The sequence below is a fragment of the Ahaetulla prasina genome, chromosome 1 (genome assembly GCF_028640845.1).
Source record: "Ahaetulla prasina isolate Xishuangbanna chromosome 1, ASM2864084v1, whole genome shotgun sequence".
NCBI classification, from domain to species: Eukaryota; Metazoa; Chordata; class Lepidosauria; order Squamata; family Colubridae; genus Ahaetulla; species Ahaetulla prasina.
In genome coordinates this window covers 199,074,538-199,099,536 of record NC_080539.1, presented here as the reverse complement: position 1 = coordinate 199,099,536, position 24,999 = coordinate 199,074,538, and the positions used below count along the sequence as shown (strand labels likewise).

At 37.8% G+C, this 24,999-nt stretch overlaps 2 protein-coding genes across 5 annotated transcripts in view; one reads left to right on the top strand and one right to left on the bottom strand.

The window, feature by feature from the left end:
• LOC131199572 (uncharacterized) overlaps nucleotides 1-23,237 on the top strand; it is a 54,684-nt gene extending 31,447 nt beyond the window's left edge. The window contains exons 10-20 of the mRNA XM_058185529.1: nucleotides 3,074-3,408; nucleotides 3,660-3,759; nucleotides 4,243-4,378; nucleotides 6,878-6,960; nucleotides 8,552-8,576; nucleotides 9,578-9,652; nucleotides 11,227-11,312; nucleotides 12,785-12,896; nucleotides 14,188-14,713; nucleotides 15,289-15,500; nucleotides 23,021-23,237. Of these exons, the coding sequence (XP_058041512.1) occupies nucleotides 3,074-3,408; nucleotides 3,660-3,759; nucleotides 4,243-4,378; nucleotides 6,878-6,960; nucleotides 8,552-8,576; nucleotides 9,578-9,652; nucleotides 11,227-11,312; nucleotides 12,785-12,896; nucleotides 14,188-14,713; nucleotides 15,289-15,466 (1,656 nt within the window). The 3' untranslated portion in view covers nucleotides 15,467-15,500; nucleotides 23,021-23,237. The remainder of the gene's footprint in view (nucleotides 1-3,073; nucleotides 3,409-3,659; nucleotides 3,760-4,242; nucleotides 4,379-6,877; nucleotides 6,961-8,551; nucleotides 8,577-9,577; nucleotides 9,653-11,226; nucleotides 11,313-12,784; nucleotides 12,897-14,187; nucleotides 14,714-15,288; nucleotides 15,501-23,020) is intronic.
• FLACC1 (flagellum associated containing coiled-coil domains 1) overlaps nucleotides 17,296-24,999 on the bottom strand; it is a 40,676-nt gene continuing 32,972 nt past the window's right edge. For all 4 annotated transcript variants that reach the window (XM_058187275.1, XM_058187265.1, XM_058187285.1 and 1 more), the window contains 3 exons: nucleotides 20,528-20,617; nucleotides 18,510-18,619; nucleotides 17,296-17,428 (listed from right to left, as the gene is read on the bottom strand). In XM_058187275.1, the coding sequence (XP_058043258.1) occupies nucleotides 17,350-17,428; nucleotides 18,510-18,619; nucleotides 20,528-20,617 (279 nt within the window). In that variant the 3' untranslated portion in view covers nucleotides 17,296-17,349. The remainder of the gene's footprint in view (nucleotides 17,429-18,509; nucleotides 18,620-20,527; nucleotides 20,618-24,999) is intronic.

Here is a 24,999-nt window from a genome sequence, read left to right as displayed (position 1 = left end):
GTGTTATTGTAGTTGAAACTGAAGTAGTCATTAGCAGGAAGGACATTACAACGGATGATTCTATGAGCTAAACCCAGGTCCTGTCGAAGGCAACGGAGTTCCAAGTTTTCTAAACCCAGGATTTCAAGTCTGGTGGAATAAGGTATTTTGTTGGTTACGGAGGAGTGGAGAACTCTTCTCGTAAAATACCTCTGGACATGCTCAACTGTATTGATATCAGAAATATGGTATGGGTTCCAGACAGGCGAGCTGTAATCAAGAATTGGCCTAGCAAATGTTTTATATGCTCTGGTCAGTAGTGTGGTGTTTTGCGCAAAAGTGTTAGATTTTGATTGGTTGGGAGAGAACACCACACTTCGATTCCTACTATGCTACAGAGCCCCTGACTACGACATCGCACATGCAAACAAGTTAACCTCACTACTAACTTGGGCTACCTCTTGCCCATATCCTCTCATCTTCCTGGGTGACCTCAATCTACCTCTTATTAACTGGATAACAAATGGATGTACAACTGAATCCATCCATGCTACCCTATACAATGCTGTTACAAATCTAGGTCTTCAACAATTGGTAACTAACAATACAAGACTAAACAACTGCCTTGACCTCATCTTCTGCAATAACACAAACTCAATTTATGGACTACAAATAAAAGAACCCTTTTCCAACAGTGACCACAGTATGATAGACTTTTGCCTCAATATACACCCTTACAAAAATCATCATAATAATAGTAATCCAATCTACAATTTCAAAGAAGCCAACTATGACATTATAAACACCTACCTCTCATTTCTTGATTGGCAAAATCTATTCTCAACCTGTATCACTGCTGAAGACCACTACAAAGTTTTCCTACTCGAAGTCAATAGAGTCATTAAACTCTACATACCACTAACCACCACCAAAATCAGGAAAAACAAATTACCCATATCAATAAAAAAGCTCCAATCCAAAAAAAAAATCCCTTTGGAGAAAAAACAAAAAGGGGCATGTAGCAAATTTCAAAAAACACTACAGAAATATATGCAACCAAATAAAAATTGAATGCACAAATTACCACACCAAGCAAGAAGAAGACCTTCTGCGCACAAATTCCAATTGTGCTTTTTATAATTTTGTGAATAACAAACTTAATGTCTCAAGATCCATCCCACCACTAAAAGAATCTAACGACAAAGAAAATAATGACAAAACAGTTAAAGCAAACCTCTTGTAACACATTCTTCAGTTCAGTCTTTGTCAACAGCAATGGCTTAAACCCAAAATTTCCCAACCACACCAACAACGACCTAACACAAATAGATTTCACTGAAGAAAATGTTGAAAAAGCTCTTTGCAATTTAAAACCATCCCTATCTATAGGACCTGATGGACTATGTGCATACTTCTTAAAAAAGCTTTCCACTTATATAGCAGAACCCCTAAGCATAATCTTTGAAAAAGCCTTCACGACCGGTTCCCTTCCCAAACTTTGGTCACTAGCCACGGTCATCCCAGTCTTCAAAAAAGGAGACCTCAGCTTAGTTGAAAATTACAGACCAATGCTGCGTTACCTGTAAAGTTATGGAATCCATCATCAACCAATACATTACCCTCCACCTAGAAATTAACAACCTACTCTCTAATAAACAATTTGGTTTCAGAAAAAAATTATCATGTAACTTACAACTTCTTCACTGCAAAAATATATGGACTACTAATCTTGATCAAGGCAAAGGAATAGATGCAATCTACATAGACTTCTGTAAAGCTTTTGACTCAGTGGTACATGATAAACTTCTCCTCAAACTAAAATCCTACGGCATCTCTGGACCCCTCCACAATTGGATAACAGCGTTCCTGTCAAATAGACAACAAGTGGTCAAAATAGGCAGTGCCCTATCAAATCCTGTTCCTGTCAATAGTGGCGTTCCCCAAGGCAGTGTTCTTGGACCAACACTCTTCATATTATACATTAATGATCTCTGCGACCATATTAAAAATAATTGTGTTCTCTTTGTGACAAACTACCAACAATATAGCTACCCTTCAAAAAGACCTTGATTTTGTGTCAGAATGGTCTAAAACTTGGCAACTCCAAATCTCAACCAGCAAATGCTCTGTCTTACACATTGGAAAAAAGAATCAAAACACTAAATACAAACTCAACGGACATTATCTTACAGATGATCCCCACCCTGTCAAAGACCTTGTAGTCTTTGTATCCAATGACCTAAGTGCCAAAGCCCACTGCAACTACATCACAAAAAAGGCATTAAGAGTTGTAAACCTAATCTTACGTAGCTTCTTCTCCAGAAACACTACACTACTAACCAGAGCTTACAAAACATTTGCTAGACCAATTCTTGAATATAGCTCGCCTGTTTGGAACCCATACCACATTTCAGACATCAATACAATTGAACGTGTCCAGAAATATTTTACAAGAAGAGTTCTCCACTCCTCTGAATACAACAAAATACCTTATGCCACCAGACTTGAAATCCTGGGTTTAGAAAACTTAGAACTCCGCCTCTGACAGGACCTGTGTTTAACTCATAGAATCATCTATTGCAGTGTCCTTCCTGTTGAAGACTACTTCAACTTCAATCACAACAATACAAGAGCAAACAATAGATTTAAACTTAATATTAACCTCTCCAGTCTTGATTGCAGAAAATATGACTTCAGTAACAGAGTTGTTAATGCTTGGAATACACTACCTGACTCTGTGGTCTCTTCTTAAAGTCCCCAAAGCTTTAACCAAAAGCTGTCTACTATTGACCTCACCCCTTTCCTAAGAGGTCTGTAAGGGGCGTGCATAAGAGCACAAGCATGCCTACCGTTCCTGTCCTACTGTTTCCTTTCATTATATACAATTTATATAGTTATTACATGCTTATACTCATATATATACTTATATGTTGTATAGATACTTCATGCTTATGCTTATGTATGCTGTTATGACAAATAAATAAATAAAAAGAATTTGTGAGTGTTTATCTTCCAGGGAGGTTTTTTTCTTTTTCCACTACCTTACTTCTAAATGTTTAGCATTATTTTTTTCCTCTTGTTTTAGAGATTTTAGCTCCAAAGAAAACTTTTCTTCATGGCTGACAACGACAATGTGGCATTTCACCAGCAGCTACTATCAATTGATGAAAACTTAGGGAAGGACGATGTAGAAGATCTGAAATTTCTCTGTTCTGATTTCATCACATTAAAGAAGCTGGAAACAGTGAAATCAGCCCAGGATATTTTCCTGTTTCTCATCAATGAGGACTTAATTAATAAGGATGATTATTTTCTCATAGCAGAGCTTCTCTACATTATTGGGTGTAACTTTCTGCTCCCAAAACTTGGTTATACTAAACAGATTGTTCAGGAAGAACTGTGTAAGAGAAGAAAGGTATCTGGTTATCGGTGAGTTTTCCAAACAAGAATATAACTTCCACTTAAAATACATTTATTGAGACATTACTTTCTCTTCTGAATGGGTACCAAGCACTTTAATCATTTGTTTATTTTGACTCTATATCTAAATATTTGCCATCAAAGTTCATTATCCAAAATTTCAGAAGCTTAAATTGAGATGGTAGGCAAGGTGCTACGGATGAATATCTTATAATCTTATATAAAAAGAATTAGCTTACATGTTTAGCCTTGTCACCCAGACAGTTGCTGTATGAAATAACACAAGACCTGACAATGGATAATGTGAAGAATGCTGCTTTTCTTCTGAAGGCCCACCTCCCAAAGAAGCAACCCATTATGGTGAGTAAAACCAAAGAGTAATAAAGAAGCAAGAAATATCAAACATATTTAAAAATGCCTGTCAAAAATCTAAATAAAGCAGGAATTGTTTTTTAAAAAAATCCTAAAAATTTAAATGAGATTAACATCAAATCCACTTCCCTAAGGAAAGAGTGCTATAGATCTGTCCTTAGTCCTGGTCATGAGATGGGCCTTAACATAGCCTTTCCTCTGAAGATACACTTGTTTTGAGAAAAATGTGGAAGGCAGAAATTTTCAGAAATGCACTTTACATGTCCAGAAAAGCTATGTTTGCCCAATCCTAGAGACTGACTTAGGCCTATGCAGTTTAGGAGATTTTCAATTTGTTGAAGAAATATCAGAAGTTGCTCTTACATTGCTGACAGAACTTGATTGAAGATGTGGAAAGACTTGGTTACTCAGCGTAGCATAAATGGAAAGCACATTTAAGATGTAACTACTGCATTGATTTTTCTTTCCCAGTCAGCTTTGGAGCTGCTGACTTCCCTGGAGAAGAAAGACCTTCTAATGGAGTCTGACCTGAGTAATCTTGAATATATCTGCAAGAAAACAGCACCTCATCTCCTGAAGAAAGTAGAGATGTACAAACAAGCAAAAGGTGTCTGATTTTGAAAAATATTGTTTATCAAATATTTGTGGTCATCATTCTGTGCAAGTCATGTGGTACTAGATTAATACTGTGTCAAATATTGCCAAGCAAACATGGGTTTATTAAGTATGCCCTTGTTATTCTTTGAAGGGTGGCAAGTGGCAAATGTGGAACATAACCTATTTCACTACCTTCCTTTTTCTTCCTTAAACCCAGTGCTCCGTATCTGCTAGAGATGTCTTTCTTCTGTAGACTCACTTTTCATATATCAGGAGAAAAAGAGCAAACAGGAACAGAGAAAGTAAAGGGAGGCGAGGCAGGGAAAGGGCTTGGGCTTCACCCCAGTCCCTCCCTATGTTCTGTATCATGTAATAAATAGGCAAGAATATATTTAACACAAAAAATATATTTAGTATGTGACTTGAGACTTATCTTGTGGTTTAACCCTCAATTTCAAATATACCAGCTAACCTGCAACTTCTATTGAGTATGGGTTTCCTAAGTGGCTTTGGACTACTTCCAAGCATATGGAAGAGAAACATTGATCTATAATTAAAGTTCCCATTAATATTTTCTAACTGATACAAAAATACCCTTATGTGAGGTAAAAAATCTTTAGGGGTGAGAGGGTGGGAGAAGCGTTTCTTTAGCCAAGATGCTTAAAAGCTGCATCTGCCTGCATGGAGTATCCATTGCCAAGAGAAGAGATGGAGGGAAAGGTGATGGCAAGAAAGGAACCTCACTTTTCTTTTTCTTCTTTCATGCTGCATCCTGTCCCCTCCTGGTTGCTCTTGTGGCCTGACATAGTTGGCTTTTGCTATCTTTCCCCTTGTAGCCTGATGAATTTAAACATCTCCTAAGTTGATCAATGCTGAATTTGCCCAATTAGTCTTCCTAAAGGCATCTCGAGGATTGTTTGGATAAAACATGTAACATTTGTATTATTTCGTGAAGAAGTTCGTTTATTCATTCATCACATTGACAGAGCAACTCATCTCACATGCGTGACTCTGGGTAGTATGCAGAAACCCCAAAGACTGTAAAAAACAAACTTTAAAATTATACCACAATAGAAACTATTATAAAAAATAAAATAATTTTTGACAGTAAAATCATTAAACAAAATATTAATTAAAAAGACTACGAGAGACCCTCTTGACATTAAGTACAATAGAGGTATCTCACCATGATCCCCAAGCCCGCTGACATAGCCATATCTTAAGGGACTTCTGAAAGATTGGCAGACATAGATGGGGCCAACCTCACTTCAGGGTGAATGATGTTGGGTGAAATTATGTTAGATGAAATAGAGGAAAGTGCCAAAGGTACTCCTTGATGGACTCATAAAATGGATGGCCAAGATTCGAAATTCTGACATAACCCCGCCCATCCACCCACCCCCATGGGTAAGTAATTGTAGTTTGGGCCCTTAGCAACCACCCTGTATTTCTGGCCACTTGCAGTAATGTGTGGTCATTTGCTAACTTGATACATTTGTTAAGTGAGTTTTGCCCCATTTTACGACCTTTTTTGCCACAGTTATTAAGTGAATCACTGCCGTTGTTAAGTTAGTAACACAGTTGCTAAGTGAATCTGGTTTCCCCATTGACTTTGCTTGTCAGAGGATCACAAAGGGTGATCACATGACCCCAGGCCTCTGCAACTGTCATGAGTCAGTTGCCAAGCATTTGTATTTTGATCACATGACCATGGAGAGGCTGCAATGGTCATACGTGTAAAAAATGGTCATAAGTCATTTTTTTCAATGCTGTTGTAACTTTGAAGGGTCACTAAATGAACTGTTGTAATTCGAGGAATACCTATAATAGGTTCACTTAATGACCATTACAGTAAAGCTTGTAAAATTGCATGCAGTTATGAACATTGTGACTTATGGCCGAAATTTTGGAGTCAGTTGCAGTTGTAAGTCAAAGACTTTGTGAATTTTTTTTATTGCTGTCTTCAGACTACTGTCATCTTTCCAGAGCTTTTTGTTAGTTCAGAGTTGCATTTAGAAAAAACAAACAGCCACAAAAGAGCCATGAATAATAATAACCTAACTACACCCTATTTTTAATTACTTGCCTGAGGTTATGTTAAACAACCTGAATATTCTATTTACTGATTCAGTTATATGGTTACAATAATAAAAGAAAGAAAATGGCATTGCTAAAAGAATTTCCAACAAAATGGGAAGATTCTAGGTCGTGATCTCCATTATTGAGCTGATTTTTTCTAGCAAAAATTCCATTTTCTGAAGCAGTTTGAAGATTACCAGTTATTCCCCAGATAACAGAAAATGTGCATTGAGACTAGTAGTTTAATATGGAGTGCAATCACTTTAAAAACAAGGTGTACTAAAGAGTTCCATTTTGTTTGTTCATTGTCATATGACTCTTCCTTTATCTTTTAGTTGATCAGTCAGTACTCTTAAAAATATTTAGTACTTATTTGGAAAACAAAAAGTTGTGCTCTTTTCAAATCATTTTATTATCTGTTGCTTTGTAGTGCCTCATCAAGGAATCAAAGAAACTGTTCCCTCTTCTATTTGTGCCTTTAACAAACCAACTTTTGGAAGCACTTCACTCGAGGTATGCCTTAGCAAATGAACAACATTTGTCCATTTGTGTAAAGAAGTCTGTCTCAACATTTTCACCATGGAGGAACCATTGAAAAATGGTCAGAACTCAAGGTCTTATTATATCACAATAGTTAGTGTGAACAGTAAGCTGAGTTGTAGCACATAATGATTCCATCAGTGTGACTACAAAGTTCAACAACCTTTTTTCTCCATGGTCTTTCTTAGAATTCCAGAAGTTGGCAGACGGGCCATTACCAGTCTCTGGGGAGTGGGGGAGGCTGTTTTCACACTCCTCAGACTCCTAGAAAGGCTCTGGAGCCTGGGGAGAGAGAAAAACAGGCCTCCTCCCCCTCCCCCGGCTCCCCGAAGGCCCTCTGGAGGCAGGAAACATCCTGTTTCCCTATTTCTGGTTGGCCCAGAAGGCCCAAAAATCAGGTGGCACGCTGGAGCTGAGCTCACATACCCACCAATATGGCTACGCGTGCCATAGTTTCGCCATCATGGATCTAGAATGTATAAAGGTACTTCAAATTTATGCTGGAAACGTGAACCACAAGAAGGGTCATTTTACCATTGTGGTAGTAGACACAGACCAAAAGACAATAGTGGTGAAAGATGTAGCAGTTCCAAGTGATGGCAGCATCAGGAAGGAGTATGAGAAGCTAGAGAATTAACAGGACCTGAAGGAGGTACTAGAGAGGATATGGAAAGTAAAGGCCAAGGTGGTCTCAGGGGCTGCAGAAGCACTTATGACTATGACTCCTAAACAGAGAGAGGCTTCAACAGATGCCAGGAACGACATCGGAACTCTCTTTTCCAGAAGAGTGCAGGGCTAGCAACAGCTAAGAGCCTGTGCAGAATCTTCAAACTGCCTGGCCCTCTGGTAGAGGACCTGAGATTGTGCAAGACATGTACCACAAATAGGGGTGAGAAGGGAACTTCATAAAAATTAGTACTAGTCTGGACTTGATTTTGAGCAAGTGAAAAAGCTACTTCACAATGAGTTCAAAGGAGAAAGGAGGTTTTTGTTTTTTAAATCTGTTAGGCAGGGGCCATGCTGCATGCTAGAACGTAAATGTTATACCCGGATTGGTGATTCTGATCTGAACAAATACTTTCTTTCTTCTATTGCTCTTGACTACCTGTCCTCTCAGATCTCTTTTGTTAACATCTGTATTATATCTATATATCATAAAATGCAGATGGCGCCTATTACTTTGCTTAATAAAAAGTACCAATTTCTGACAATTTTAATATTCTGTTTCATTTTTTCCTTTTAAAATGTTGCAACTAATACCTATAGATAAAAATTTGCATCAGGAGGAAATAGAAGTAGATTAGATGATGAAAGAGATGGAACTGAAATGGAACAAAAAATATTCTGCAGAAAGTTTTAAGGCCTAACATCCCCGATCCTGTTCTTTTTCCTGATCAGACTTCTAGAGTATTTGCTAGTAAATGTTTAGCCCAGTTAAGTTGATTTAGGATGGCATCTTGTGCAGTTACATGAGAGTAAGCTAAACGCAAAAGATGGCATTCTTCAGAGTAGATACGACGAGAAATACCTCATTTTAATTTTTCTTGCTTTCTTTTCTATGCAGGAGCTTGTACTGCCAAAGAATCATGGTAGGTAGTTTTGCAGTGTACTGAAATGTTCTGAGTTTTCTAATTTGCCTGTTAGAATTAAGTTTTTGGCAAACTGTCTTGCCATTTACCTCAACATTGTAACATGTCCTGTATGTAGAGTCGCAGATCTCAGGAAATGCATTTCCTTTTGCCAGTTCACTGGTAGAGTTCTCAGAAGTCTTTTGTTCTAAATGGTTGTTTGAATAATGTGGTGTTGCAACCAAAATACTTTCAGTTCTGCTTTCTACATGGAGTCCTGGACAGACTGGAAATATATCCGGAGGTTCCTTTTAATGTTTCTTTTCTCATACCAGCTGTGAAATTAAAAGGCTGGGATATGGTACTGAAAGAAAATACTGACTTGCGAAATAACAATAAGCTGTTATCAATACAGGTTGACTTATGACCACAGTTGAGTCCAAAATTTCTGTTGCTAAGCAAAGCGGTTGTTAAGTGAGTTTTGGCTCATTTTATAATTTTTTTGCTATAGAAGTTAAGTGAATCATTGCAGTTTTTAAGTGAATCATGCCGTTGTTAAGCAAATCTGGCTCCCCCCACTAACTTTGCTTGTTGGAAGCCGGCTGGGAATGTTATATGGACAGTGCAACTATCCTAAATACATGCCAGATGCCAAGCACTCAAATTTTGATCCCCTGATTACAGGGATGCTGTAACAGCTGCGAAAAACAGTCATAAGTTGCTTTTTTCAGTGCTGTTGTAACTTTGAATGTTCACTAAACAAATAATTGTAAGTTAGGTTTATATTAAAGCCATTGATTGAGATGGGCGATGATAGAAATTGAAGGAATGAATAAAAAAAAAGAAATATTTGCAATCATTGGCTAGAAATTGATTTAATGTGAGAAATTACAGGTTCTGCAATTTTTGCCTGATCAGCCAATGTAAAACATTAGGTTAAAAAAAATCTATTAGTATCTTATATAAAGCTGTGTGTACAGCTCCTAAGTCAAGTAATATATGAATTTTCCCTTTCTTCTTAGAACACCTTTACGATGAACAGTTTGGGAGCCTACAAGAGCTTACTGGAAATGTTTGTTCTTTGGCTGCAAATCTAGGTTTGTTTAGATGTTTTATATGACTGAGACCTATTTTCTGTTTAATGTTAGTTTTAAAATAAATAGGTGCTCTGGTTGGCATAGAATGAAACTAGAAGTACTTCATACTTTACTACAATAGAATACAGAAACATCCAGTGTCCTTCTCAATCTGGACATAGAAGAAATGAGAAGAGGCTTAAGATTTTTGTCACGGAATCTGGGAGTAGAAAGAAGTAACGAGGTGTCCTGTTTTTAATGTTTCAAAGAACCTTTTCTTAGAGTGAGATGTGAGGTTGGTCCACTTGCCTTGCACCTTCATCAAAGCATAGTTATTAAATGTTACACACACAGACTGACATTAGGGCAGTATTTTTATGATTTTTCCTATTCTTTTAGAAGTCTCTATCTGATTCTTTTACCACAAGAGATAATCTGGCTTCAAATCACATAATAACTGGATGATGCTAATTGGAATTGATGGGAGAGGTTTTGATCCAGGCTATCCAGAAGACATCCAATTACTTGTGTGCTCTTTCTCAAAAGATACTTCAGTACTTTGACCTTTTTTGTTTACTTAAAGTACTTGTTTTAATAGTTTTGTGATCTATTTTTAAATGTAAATATAATGTATTATGAATATTATATTTCTATTTCATACTTTTGTGAACTGCCAAAAGTCATGAAAGGTAGCAGAATTCTGATATCTATTAATGTGCTAAAGGAAGGGTGGGAGTAAAGGGGAATTCCAGTATGGAGTCGCTCCATGGATGGATACAAAAGAAGCCAGACGATTGAGGATCTCCAGCCCCAGACCTCACGGGGAAGGAGGGAAGGCTGGTCTGCACAGCTGTGTCCCAGAAGCAGCCATCATTTCAAGTGTGGTCACAATTTCTTGTGTGGCCGCACTGAAAAAGCAACTGCTGATGTGTTAGGGTTGTACAGCCCACCAACGAAGTGATCTGCTGTACTTTCCTATTGCAGTCTGTGTTGTGGAAAGTGCTGTGGCCGTGCTGAAATGACGTGATCCCGTCCAGCACACAGCTGCATGGCTCAGGGGCACTGAGGGAGAGTGGCTTATCCTTCATCCCCAATATGAGGTCCTGACTCTGGAGATCTTCAAACAATAAGTGGGAGACAGGCCCAAGTCTTAGGGGTGCGGTTTGGGAGAAAGGCGAATGACTCTGGTGGTGGTGGTGCAGCAGCCATAACTTCAAAACCAGGTTGTAACTAGCATTTGGGGGAAGGTCTTTTATAACTTCAAACAGTTGCTAAGTGACCAGTCATACATCAAGGACTACCTGTACCAGCTAGTCCTGGAAGTTCTAGCCCACTGCAGCACCAATGCAGTCCCATGAACAAAATTTGCATGCTTAGCAAGTTGCTTGCACTTATAACTGGATGCAGAATCCTGTGGTCGCACAACCATCGTTCCAGACCTTCTCTGCTAGCGTTCAATAAGCAAAGTCGATGAGAAAGTCAGCAAGGCAGATCACAACTCAAGTACTGTCTCTATTGTCTGCTGTATTTTACTCTCAAATGATTAAATTGAGATAAATCTTTTAAGTCTACTTATTTCTTTGTAATTTTTTTAGATGTCAAGGCAGAACCTGTGTTTGATTCCTTGAGACAGGGGTTACAACAAACGGTCAGGGAGAATGATACGAATGCTGAAGCAGTGGTTTGTATCTTCTGAATTGTTTCTCAAGTATCCCAATCAATCAATATATGTATTGGAGTAACATTTATCCCAAATCTAGCTGTTTAGTATATTTTATGTTGGCCAATTCTTAACTTTTAAAAGTCCTTTTACAACATGGTGGACATGGAGCCCTTCATATGCTATTGAACTTCAGTTCTCATTAGACCTAACAAGCAAATCTAATAGCCCAGGGTTCATGAGAATTGTAACGCAACATCAACAGACTATCTGTGTCAAGACTGACTCAAACGTTCACCTTTGCTCGCACCTTGACAGGGAATAGGGTGGTGATGGATTGGAATGCAAGGGTGTGGGGATTGGCCTCCAAGCATCATCGGTTACCACGAGACATTGCTGCCCCCTCCCCAGGACACCCAGAGCAGATGGCACAGCGTGGTTATGTGGTTCTCATAACTAAGTGAATAGAAGTGATTGGTAGACATAATGGACTGTGGGTGGCCCGTCAGGAAAGGGGGAAATGAACTATGTGTGTATTTGCGGGGGAAGCTCAGAGCGGGTTTCGCTTCTTCTGTGCCAATGTGGATTTATTCAGTAAAGTTTATACTCTTGGAAAAATAATGTCCCAGGAGTTTCTTTTTCTGTATTCATCAGGTTGACAATCTGTTGCTGTCCCCACCTTGTTGCAATTTTGTTCATTTGTGAGGACCTGACACTAGTGTAGCTATAGCTGGTTTTTCAGCTCAGGTCTCATTTCTAGAAGCAATCAAAGGAAGCTAGATTCATTAGAGAACTGATCTGGATGACTCAGAGATGGTTTGTTCTTCACACACAATATAACGTCCAGTTTGCAGGTTGTACTGTAATAGTGATGTTGATTTTAAAGGCAATGAATGTTTGTGACAAATATTGGAGTCCAAAGCCTGCAATTAAGAGCAGAAAATTGAAAGTAACCAATATTAAGATATACTGGACAAGAAAGACCTTTGGTGTGACTTAACAGGGTTGCTGTTAAATCCTAGTTGGTTTTCTAGCAATTGAGAAATGAAGTTTGCATAGACCAGACTGTTCCAATCAAAGAATATTTTGTTAGGATTCCAGACATTGTTGCAAAACAACTGAAATCCATTGATATTTAAATGAGTCTATAGCTGTGAACTCTATAAGATAGTTCAGACCAAGAAAGCAATGCCATATAAATCTAAAACTCTCTTCATTGGAACAGCTATAGTAGCAGAATCTTGTAGGTCTGAATGGGCTCCCTCCCCTTATCTTTGGCCAAATTAGGGAAAGACCTGTTTGAGGTTTTCTCACATTAGTTTCCTGGAATGGACACAGGCTATGCTGGTCAGTCGTTCCCTTCCTAAACGGCTGTCCCTCCTGTCCTTCAAAGGCATCCCCTATGCCCTCCATAATCACTTTTGGTAATGCTAATATTATAAAGATCTTACAAACCAAAGTCTGATGCTCTTCTCCTGTCCTTCATTCGGCAGATGTTATCTCAGTATAAAATGGATGGGCAGTGCAGAGGATATTGTCTTATCATTAACAATGTCAATTTTGAAGGTGATCTCAAAAAAAGGAATGGATCTGAGAAAGATGCCAGTAAGTGGCTTAAATAAGTGCTTATATTGGGATATCCCCCTTTTTTAAAAAAACGCTTCCATATCTTTCCATAAAATGCTTTCACATTACAAAACAGCAAATGATTATTAATGTGTACCTTTTATGTGGTTTCAGGCTGTAAAAGTTTTTTATTGTTGCTGCCTGTGTTCCACATTTTTTTAATCTCTCACTTTATTCCACAGAAGGTGCCAGGCTAGGATTCTATCACTAAGAGACAATTAACTTAGTGAAAATAAGTAGAATTGACATGTGCAAATGGAAATAAGTTGCAATTTTCATGGATTGGAGCATTCACACTGCAGCTTCCATTAATCTTATGGAAAGGGGAGTGGCAATTCTTTTTCCATCAACTTTCTCATAAGATAGTACAGATAATCCTGACAAATCAACCGTAATTGCAACCAGCAAGTCTGTCACTAAGTGATGTGATTGTTAAGTGAAAAGTCAAATGACTTCCTGACTTACAAAGTTTGTTAGTGCCAGCTGCAGCTGTTAAGCGAATCATCACAAGTCATTAAACACAATGTCATGTGACTGCAACTTGTTATGTCTTGCCGGATTTGATGCATACAAATGTCACTTATATTCATGACTGAGGGACATTGCGACCATCATAAATGTACATTGATTTTCAAGTGCTCACATCCTAATCACATGACCACAGGGATGCTGCAATGGCCACAACTTCGAAGACCAATTGTAAGTCGTCTTGTTCAGCACTGCTATAACTTTGAATCATTGATAAGTGAAGATTACCTGTGTATTATTACTTCTGCTCCTAATGTTGAGCATAAACAAGATGGCTGCTCTAGTGATTAAGGGAGGACGATAGTCATTAGATGACATTTAGTTTGTATATTTTTTCACATGGCGGACTTCTTTTTTAAGTCCTTCCTATTCGATGAAGAAAGGTCGGAGATGTAAGTGACCAAGTTGGTGTTTGCAATACCAAAACCCCTCTGCAAATTCCATCAGCCTATTGAAATGGGGCAATAGGCTCTCTTGTTAAGTTCCAATACAGATCATTATTCATTTTCTGCATTTATAGGATGTTTAGAAGAAATAAACAAGTAAGGGCAGTCTCACAGTCATAAGCCTAGTAGATTACCAAAAAAAAGACCATTTTGTTACTAATTGTCAAATCTGTTTTATCCTAAAAATGCAGAAATAGCCATTATTGCCATATTTTTTCTGCGTAACTTAGATCCATGAAAGGGCACATTCACGGCCATTGTTTTGTTTTAAACTCTGCCATATTTCTTTGTGACAGTGGAGCTGAAACGTGTGTTCACCTGGCTTGGATTCAAAGTGAAAAAGTATGATGACAAGACTTCCACAGAAATTGAAGCACTTTTGGAGTTTTGGCAGTCTTCTAAAGATTGGAAAGACAGTGACTGTCTGGTATGCTGTATTCTATCTCATGGAAAATCTGGGAAAATTTTTGGGACAGATGAATGTCTGATTCCAATCCGTACCATCACGTCATACTTCAAAGCCAACCGCTGCCCATTGTTGGCTCAGAAACCTAAGCTCTTCTTCATCCAGGCCTGTCAAGGTGAAAAGACACAGCAGCCAGTCTTCCTCCAAGAAGACACCGGCCATGCTGCCTCACTTGAACCAGATGCTCAAAGTTCAGGATTTGTTTCTTCCCAGCAGCTGACCTCAAGTATTCCAGATGAAGCAGATTTCCTGCTTGGCATGGCCACTGTAGATGGTTATCTCTCTTTCCGGCATGTACAAGAAGGCACTTGGTACATTCAGGCTCTTTGCAGTAAGTTGCAGCTCCTGGTGCCAAGGTAGGATTTGTGTTACATGGAAGTCTTCTCTTTAATGTGATTGTTCTGAATGAACTACCAAATATAGATTTGTAAGGTGTTAGTAGGCCACTTAGCCCATTCCAAATGGACTTTTCACACAATTTTCAATAGTCATTCGTGCTGGCTTCGTGCACCAGCTCAAAATCCTGATAGCACAGGCTTGCTTGAGGTAGAAATTTCCCTTCCACCATAATCCTGTGAGGGAGAGTGAGGTGGGAGAATGTGACTAGTCCAAGGAGCTACAGTAGCCCTCAGCTTGGATCTTCCGGTCTTCTCCAACATCTTAGCCACGACACCATCCTGGCTCTGGTAATCTTTGTGCTAAATAGGCAGAGGGGTGATAAACAATATACATTCTTGATTGCAGAGAAGCTGGAGCCCTAAGAAATTTCTAACATGCTAAATAATTTGTCTCCTGGCCTAAACATAGTTGATTTTGTGCTTTCTGATTTGCAATTATGTTAGTTTATGGTCCAGTGATAATATGAAGGGAAGTAAGTGCAAAGTAAGAATTGATATTTTGTTGATGTTGATGTTCATTTTCTTCTCTTTAGAGGTGAAGATCTATTATCCATTCTTACAGAAGTCAATGAAGAAGTGAGCAAACGTGCAGATGCTCAACGCGAAAGGAAACAAATGCCCCAACCAGCTTATACTCTCAGGAAAAAATTGATCTTTCCTGTGCCTAACAAACCTTTTGTAGCATCAGAGCAGAGTTCAGACAGGCAATAATTTAGATTGCTGAGGACATAGAGACAAAAGAGGGGTGAGTTCAAAAAGAACTCTTCTCTCTTGTTTTCATTCATTCTTTGTTGTTTTTTGAACAGGAATACCTATTCTCAAAGCTATTTGATGTTTAAGAAGATGAAGAGACATGCACTTTCCCCATCTGCCACTCATATGTCAAATGTCAAAAATGATTTGTATGACATTTCTTAAGCAAGACTTTTCTAGAGCTGAAGGATATCAGATATGCTCTAAATAGGTTTGCTTCATTGGAAAGAGTAAACTGCAAAATGCTCAGGGATATATCTCCAAGCTCAAGGGCAACCTTTGTGGGTTAAACACAATGAGATCATTTTAATACCACCACAATAAATAAATTAATATGTCCTTCAGCTATTAAATACAGCTAATACTCTGCTATATTTATTTAATGCTTAACTCGGGCAGAGAAGATGCAGTTTGCAGTTTGCCTTGATTGTAGATCCTGCCTAAGTTCCAAGTTTCTTGCAAGAAGTTAATGAAATCCAGAACAAAAGCAATATAAAAGATAGAACCTGGTAGTTCTGTTTCCCCTGTTTAATGGGAAAATGTATGGACAGGTATGGACTGTACATTGTAAATGTACAGTTGTAAATTGAACATCTGAACAGTTGCATTGCAATGAGGAAGGAGAAATAAAGTGAAATGATAAATTACAATGCAGTGTTTTAGAGCAGTGAGATAAGATTTCAATAAAGAAATAACATTATTGCAAAGACTGGCAAAGGAGGATACAACTAGGCCAATCTCAGGCCAATTAAAAAATTGTATCAAGAAAGAAGTAACAGAAGTCTTGGTTTGCTGTATATTTTGAAAGCAAATTCCTACATATATCCTCTAGAAAATAGGCAGAATCTCATCTGTAGAGTCACATTCCAGGAATAAAGTAGTGTTTTGCAGAATTTTTGATTTAGAGCCAAATAGGTGATCAGAGAAAGCCTAGGGCCAGGTGCACACTTTAAAGAAGCTGTCCTTTCCTGCGTGTGCCCAGTAGGTGTACAATCCCATGAACATATGGGTTATGGAAGCATCAACAGTGCCTTTTGGCTTCAGATCTGAAATGCTATACATCTCTAAAATTCAGCTCTTTTTTAATTGAAGATCACTTCAGTGTTTTAAGTACACTGTGCAACAGTTGCCAAACATCATCAGAACAGTTCTAGATAGATAGGTGCTTCTAAATCCCCAGGTGGGCCTCCGAAGAAATATTGGACCCAGTTCATTAAAAAAAAAAAAAACAGTGCAGAAGCTTGGGTTCCTGATATTTAAGGTACTAACAAATAGTATTTTAATTATAATTTGACAAAGGTGCTTTTTCTTCAAAAGGCAACTGGAATTTCTGGTTTTTCTTTGAAGATGTTTCGCTTCTCATCCAAGAAGCTTCTTCAGGGAATTCCCCACCCTCCAGTCAGAGCTGAAGAAGTTTTTTGGATGAGAAGCAAAACGTCTTCAAAGAAAAATCAGAAACTCCAAGTTGCCTCTTGAAAAAGCACCTTTGGGACAACCATGACCTGGATGACTGAGAATCTCCACAGACATTCAGAATTTGGCAGTTTATGTTTCACTTTATGTCTAGTCATTTAACTATGGATTTAAACCTACAGGACTTTTTATATAATGTATGTTATAACATGTCCACCATCTGGCTAAGAAACATTTATTCTATTTATAAGCTAGTGAGTGAAGAAATCACGGCACTAAACTATTAGGCAGCAGCTGATAAAAATAAAGTGAAAAATAATGATATATACAAGTAATCTTTTGATACTTCTGGTGTTCCAGCTTCAGCCTGATGTTCTGAAGAAATAGCTTCACCCAATCTCCCATAAGCCAATTCTTCATGCATAGTTCTAATCAAACAATCCAAAAATACTACTTTGTTGAGCACGTTCAGTAAATATCTCTTCATTCTTCTCAATAAGCTTGCGCCTGAGGGAGAAAAAAAAGCAAAGTTTTCTGTCTTTGTACAGGGAGACTACAGAGCCTAGAGTATAACAAATGTTGGAAACCATTTCCCTCAATCGCAGATAGCATTGGGGTGTGACATTCCCCCCAATTCCCCCCTCACTTGCTGTGTCACTCACTGCATAATCAAGTGAAAGTGGTATATAAGAAGCTGGTTGAAATTCTGTGCTTAAACAACTAGACGTATCAAATGTTTTGTTTAGCAAAGTTATAACCATGTGTAGCAAGGGCACCCATGTGCCAAAGCAAAGATGTGCATCTTGAATCAATTTATAAATTCAAATTGGGGTTTGCTTGATTCTCTACAATGAAGTTAAAGGCTCTTTTCTATATGATCCAGCATGTCACAAAGGCACCTTTGAACCAGTCAGTATTTTTTTTTTAAAGTTAGTTTGGGGATTTTATGATTAGATAAAAGTGCTGGGAAGTTATAGGAATAGTTGTATTTTGGAAGAAAAATCTAAAAGCATAATTTCAGTGCAGCTCGTTCCAAGCACTCGCCCTCAAATATGGCTATGATCCTTGGAGTCATTAACCTGAAAGTAATCCTGAAACAGTGGGACTTATATTTGACAATCTGTGTATATGGGCATACTTTAACTCATGGACAGTCATGGAATCAGATCTCATCATGAATATTGTTATTGATATCAGTGAGATTCCCAGCCAACTCTCTCATTTTCTCAAAAGCAAATTCAATTGTCTTAACGACACAGAATATCGCAACTGGAATTTTTAGCTACTAAATCAATTCTGTTATTACTGAATGTTACTGCATGCTTTTGGCATAAATATCTTTTTTTCAAACAATTCTAAGGATCATTTTAAATGTTTATTTTAATGGCAAATATTTCCAAGGACAAAAGTTAAGACATTCAGCTTCACAGTCATTAAGATTTCCTGATATCTCTCCAGGCCTCCCTACATCTTTGCCCTTGTCACTCCTAAGCTAAAAATGCTTCCAGAAGGGTGAATTTGGCAAATAATCTCTTAAACTTTTTCAAAAGACTTACTGTTTTGGATTTTACTAGATTTTTTCCCCCACCTCAAAGTGTTGTTTTCTTCTGTCAAAGAAGCTATGTTAATTCGATATTTCTCTTCAACAGCTGCTGCTTTTTGTTGGATAGTTTTCTCCATATCTGCCATTTTGACTTTCTGTAGTGGAGAAAACAAACTAGGTTTTGGAAAAGTGAGAAGCAACATTTCTATCATAAATGAAATCTTTTTTTTCTTTTTTTTTTTTGCTATTGTTGGAAGGGCATTGATATCTGAGTACTCTTTAAATTATTTTTTTTTTAAATTTGCATTTATATCCTGCCCTTCTCCGAAGACTCAGGGCGGCTTACACTATGTCAAGCAATAGTCTTCATCCATTTGTATATTATATACAAAGTCAACGTATTGCCCCCAACAATCTGGGTCCTCATTTTACCTACTTTATAAAGGATGGAAGGCTGAGTCAACCTTGGGCCTGGTGGGACTTGAACTTGCAGTAATTGCAAGCGGCTGCTGTTAATAACAGACTGCATTAGTCTGTTGAGCCACCAGAGGCCCTTTTAATTTAATTAATTTAAATTAATACTGAACTAGAGAATTTTTATCTTAATATTAGGCACCTTATGGCCATATCTTTTTAGAGGCAGTCATTTGCTTGGTCACTATGCAAGAAAAGATGGAATTTTAACTGACTGTTCCACAAAATCACTGTAGCTTAAAACCTACAGCGTTACTGCTGGTTGATTTATCTTTGTTGGTATTTAACTATCCAGATTTTAACTATTTTTATTTACAAATGAGCTTTTCAATGAGCTTGGTTTTTGACTACAAAGTGATGGTGTCTGCAAATCTCACATTAATGTTCTATCTCCAGTTTTAATTCCAGCTGCCATCTCTACTAATCCTGTCATTCTTGTATGCTTTGTATATAGTATGCATTCTCTTCTCCAGATTCAGTATCTGTTCATTTAACAGTTACTCAGAATAATTATCAGGTGTTTGTTCTATTGCACATTCTAGTAGGATTGCACAATCCACAAATTTTGATCTATCCAATAAAGATCAATCTTACAGTTTTTGCTCTCACCCATATGTTATTTAGCTAACTAACATTAAAGTTAGTTAGCTATTCTCATGTCCTGCTCTCCCCATATGTTTTGCCTCTTAAACAAAACTTTGCTTGCACAAAGAATTAATGCATTGGCTCAGTGATTTGCACAGTGATCTTGCCTCTGCCTTGTTCGGGGGATAGAGTGATAAGCAAGTAAAAGAGAGTTGCAGGCAAGGGAGGCTACTAATGGTGACTATAGCAGTGGGATACAAAGAAAATCGGAGGCAATTGAAAGCAGTTACAGCAACCATTAAATAAGAGCACATTTCAGAATTCTCAGGGATGTCGTATTTAGCAAATGGCACGTTATCCGAACAGAGAATCAATCTCTGAAATGCAGAGTCTACATTTATTTCTGTTTGGTTTGATAGGGAAAAGAAAAAATATGATTAATGCCCATTTCAGGAGCATCCGTGGAGCAGTAGCTGAACTTGGGACCTGACTTTTGTTGTTCCTGCACAACCAAACATGGCAGTTCTCTTCACCGAAGGCCACAGGATTTATTGGAATTTTAAAAAGATACACATTGAATATTGATGTAGATATGTAGATAGATTGATGTAGCTCTCTCTTGTAGAGGTAAAGAAAAGCTCCTAGCATGTGAGCAAGGCTGATTGGATGGTTATGCCTCTGGCCTTTGAGGAAGAGCACTACAGGCAAAAGGGAGGAGATTAACCTATCCCCCAGGCAGCAGGAGGAACAAGGGGCTTGCTATCCTCCTCAAGAATAAAACTCCTCTGGAATTGCAGAGTGACAATATTTGGATCCCAGTCCCTGGGAAGGAGCCAATGTTACTGGCTACATGAAGATATAGAATTACCCTATTCTGAGCTATTTGGGGGATTATTAAAAGGAAAGGCAGGGCTATTTTTTTTTTAAAAAAAATCACCTACCACCAACAAGTAAAAAGTAACATTAGACAAGTTTCAAACGAGTAGTCACGTCACAGATCTCACCTCCTTCTGAAGTTCCAACTCTGCTTTGTGAAGAGATGAAGCGATAGAATGAAGAGTTTCATTCTTCTCATTTATTTCATTCTCCAACACCTTTTATTGGATAAAAACATTTTTTTTAATCATTTCAAGCATTTGCATCACATTTCCACAGTTATTCCATGAAAATGTAAGATTTTAATAAAATAAAGCACACTTGTTAGAGATATCTTTCCAGACAATATTGTGCATACCAGGGATAGGAATACTATTTTTTTGTGAGCGCTTGAAAAGGCTTCAAATTTCACAAGATCTCATCCAAAAAGTTACATTGATTTTTAAATTATATTGAGATTTAGTGAGCATTATAGTCCCCACTAAATTACCCAGCAGTACTTTCTTTAACTCAAGCAAGGTTTTTAGGCAATTTACTTTTACTCACGAGCTCTTGCTGCTAGCTCATTGGAGCTGATGGAACTGAAAACTCAAATTTCCTATCCAACCAAATAAAACAGGATAGAGTCTTATTCATCTGAAATAGGAGTTGGGTAGACCTCAAGTTCCATACTAATTTTTAATGGATTTTTTTTAAATTTGATTGAATTCTATAGCTGCCAATCTTAACAGGTTACTCTACCTTTCTTAAAAATCATGTTTATCAGTGCTTTGGTGAAGATCAACTACACCCTTCACCATACCTTAAGAGTTATAGTTTATTCCATTCCTCTGTTTTATCTGTCATGAATATTTCTGCCTTCCAAATTGTCTTGTTCTGATACTGTTCATGTGTCATAGAGAAGCTTTTCATTTAGAGCTTGAGTATCTTATAGTTTGAGTAATTCATTTTTACAAATCATTTGAGACAAGGTGAAGCAATTTTTGTTAGTTTTTCAGAAGTCTTTCTCGTGGACTTCCTATGTATCTAAATGGAAAGGTTTGATTTTATGCTAGCGATCACATAATAGCTCTTTTGCTCATATTTAAAATACCTAAGAGTAGCTTTCTCTTCAATAAAATTATGTTTACCCTCCTTTACTTTTTTCTAACCCACCAATAATCCATTTCATAAAAACCTAGCAAAGGAATTTGCTGGGCATTTTTTCTGACTGATAACTTTTACTGAAAGGCATAAGCTTGCATGAACTGTACACTTTCACGTCATTATATGCACAAAGTGGCTAGGCTGATGTAAGATTTAAACTGGAGTGAGACAGAAAAGGGAGAGGAAGATAGGGTGGTTATACAGATGCAGATTACATGTGAGACAGATTACAAATTCCCTGCCTCCTCTGTCCTGTAACTTCTCCCTTTCTGTCTCTTTGTTAAAGTCTTCAGTGAATGGGCAGACACCCATTCCCTTACACAAGGCATGGCAAGCCCTTTGCTGTCCCACATTCATTTAGCTCCTTGAAGATTGAAGCTTATTCCCAAGCATGGATTAATACAATCTAGATTTGTTCACCTCAGCCCCATCCTTGCTAGGAAAAAAGGGCTTTGTCTTGGAACAAAATAATGGAAGGTGCTGAATATGATCCAGACAGGAACTTGAAGGCTGCAATTGCAGAAGTCAATTAATCTGGACCAGGCAGCTGAAGAAGTAAACTAGGTGGAAAAATCCCTCCTCTTGGAGATAAAATAGAGTCTCTTGGCCACCATCTAGAATAGAATAGAGCTAGAAGGGACCTTGAAGGTCTTCTAGTCCAGCCCCCTGCTCAAGCAGGAGAACCTATATCATTTCAGATAAGTGACTATCTAGTCTCTTCTTAAAAACCTCCTGTGATGCAGCACCCACGATTTCTGAAGGCAAGCTGTTCCACTGGTTAATTGTCTTCATTGTTAGGAACTTTTTCCTTAATTCCAGGTTGCTTCTTTCTTTGATTAGTTTCCACCCATTGTTGCTTGTCCTGCCCTCTGGAAATTATTGGAAAATAATTTGACCCCCTCTTCTTTGTGGCAGCCCCTCAAATATTGGAATACTGCTATCAAGTCACCCCTAATCCTTCTTTTCTTTGGACTAGCCAGACCCAAAACCATTCTTCATATGGTTTAGTCTCCAGGCATTTGCTTAGTTGCTCTTCTCTGAACTCTTTCCAAAGTCTCAACATCTTTTTTATAGTATGGTGACTAAAATTGGTTGCAATATTCCAGATGTGGTTTTACTAGTGATTTATAAAGCAGCATTGTTGCTACATTCAGATAATTCTGCTTTAAGATATGCTAATCTACTATATGCGTTCTAGCCTCATCTTGAAACACAAAGCCATCTGGTTTTAACCTTGGGCCAGACATTCACTCTCAGCCTTACAAAAGAGCCAGTGGCAAACCTATTTCCCCCAAAAAAACCTGCCAAGAAAACTGCAAGAATTTAACCAGGTAGTTATTAGAAATCAACACAAAACAAGTAAACAAAAATCTGGTGCATAGTCTTTGATATTTTGAATGTATCTAATTGTTTTTTAAACATGTTTCTGGTTTTGTATCAGATTTATCATTTTTATTGAAACTTCATTCTCGTAGGCTCCATTACATCTTAACGATTTTTGCACTTTGAATCCTGTCCATCTGGAACTGTGTCCAACCTGCACCTTGGATACCATGGGAGAAACATGGGAGACACTGGATTTTCATCAGCAATAAATGCCTTATTCTATCTCACTGAAATTGTTTGGACATTTGGCTACCTAAGCTAAAAGAAAATGCTACTTTATTTCTAATAAAACTGATCTTAAAATCACATGACTGATGTTTTAATTGTCTCCTCAAAAGGAGACAGGATTGCTATTCTCTGACCAAAAGCCTCACAGTCACTATGGTAAGAAGAGTGTAATACAGAATTGGTTTTCCATTTCATTTTTACAATTAATATCACCATTGTGAACCATTATTATTAGGGTTACAGGTAAATTAAGCATGTCAGACTGTGACAGCCCTTCTCTCACATAAAAAGGAGCCTGAACAAAACTTTTTTCCCTCCAGGAAGATTGGTGTGTGGACAGCAGGAAATGACTGCAGTAGAGTAATTCATAACCAGAAGCTGCATCAGCTCTATCCCCAAGACTGGCAGTGGGGAGGGCCAAGAGGCACGGCGGAAAGGGGCCTCTCCCATGTATCTCCACATTATGTTCTCATCTTTTCTACATCAATGGAAATACTCATTTGTTCTTCAGATTTCCCTCATGCAAAAATCCATTTGCTCTTCAGATTTTCTGCATGTCTTTCTTCCTCATCTAAAGTTTGTTGTGTTCCTCTCCAGCATTTCAATGGCGATGTTCCAAGTGTTGGTATAATTTAGCCAAAAAACAGTGCCCCATTTCTGTTCCCACATACAGCACAAGGCAATATTGATAGCTTTCCTCAGATTCCATACTAAACTCTTGGCAGCTGGATGTTCAGCCCAACCCCTCAATCAAGCCTTATAGGTGGGACCAATATTTCGATAATCCAACTTTTGGAAGAACTATCTTCTGTTTGGTCATCTTAGGGCAGCTACATGTATGCGAATCATAGAGATCACAGTGAAGACCTGCTTATCTCCCTATACATGGAGTTTAGGTGATAATACATTATAATACATTATTTCACAACATTTTATCCTCTTAGCCCCACTTGGTCTCATGTGATCTCACTATTCCCTTCAAATCCACTAAGATGGTTTTAGGAACTGAAGACATTCTGTGAGAGCTTCACCTGTGACTTAGTATGCAGGAATTCACAGATGATCACTTGAAGAATTGCAGTAGCAAGGAATAAACCAATTCTTGTATATACTTAATGAATGAATGAACTTAAAATTTAATGGTCTACAGAAGGTAATCAAAAAAAAAAAGAATGTATCAGCAAGCTTGCCATATTTTCCATTAACAGAAATAGAATTCTCTGAAGGCAAAGCTTCCATTGCCCCCCCAAAAAAGCCAGTGAGGATGGTCCATATTTAAAGGGTGCCAAAGACAGAAAATTATTTTTCTACTCAATTAAACATCTACCCCAAATGCCAAAGCAATTCTAGGTGATGAAATCAAAAGTTTAAAACAAGAAAGAAAAACAATAAAAATGATATTCAACCACCATACCAGAGGAAGAAAAGGCCAAAAATACCAGGGGGTAGCAGTATAGGCTTTCTAAAGCAGTGTTGGCTTGCTAAAAAAGCCAACTTTTTAGTTGTTGTTTTGAGAGAGAGAAGAAGGAGGGGATGAAATGGATTAAAGTATCCTAAAAAAAAGCTTGGCCAGCAGACTGAGCAAGAGCATTCTACGACATGTTCCATTTATGGTTATAGCTGTACATGTACAATACATGATTGATATTTATATTCCAGTTGCACATTCGAATATATTCCAATATTAGAACTTATCCTCTAACTTTGTTCTTCACAGATTTGCTTAATGGTTCAAAAGGCTTTATAGTTAAGGGTTGCTGAACCTAATCAAAATACTAAAGCAAATACTAGTTTAATACATTATTATTCCCACTAATAATTCTCCTTTTCTCCAATTAGC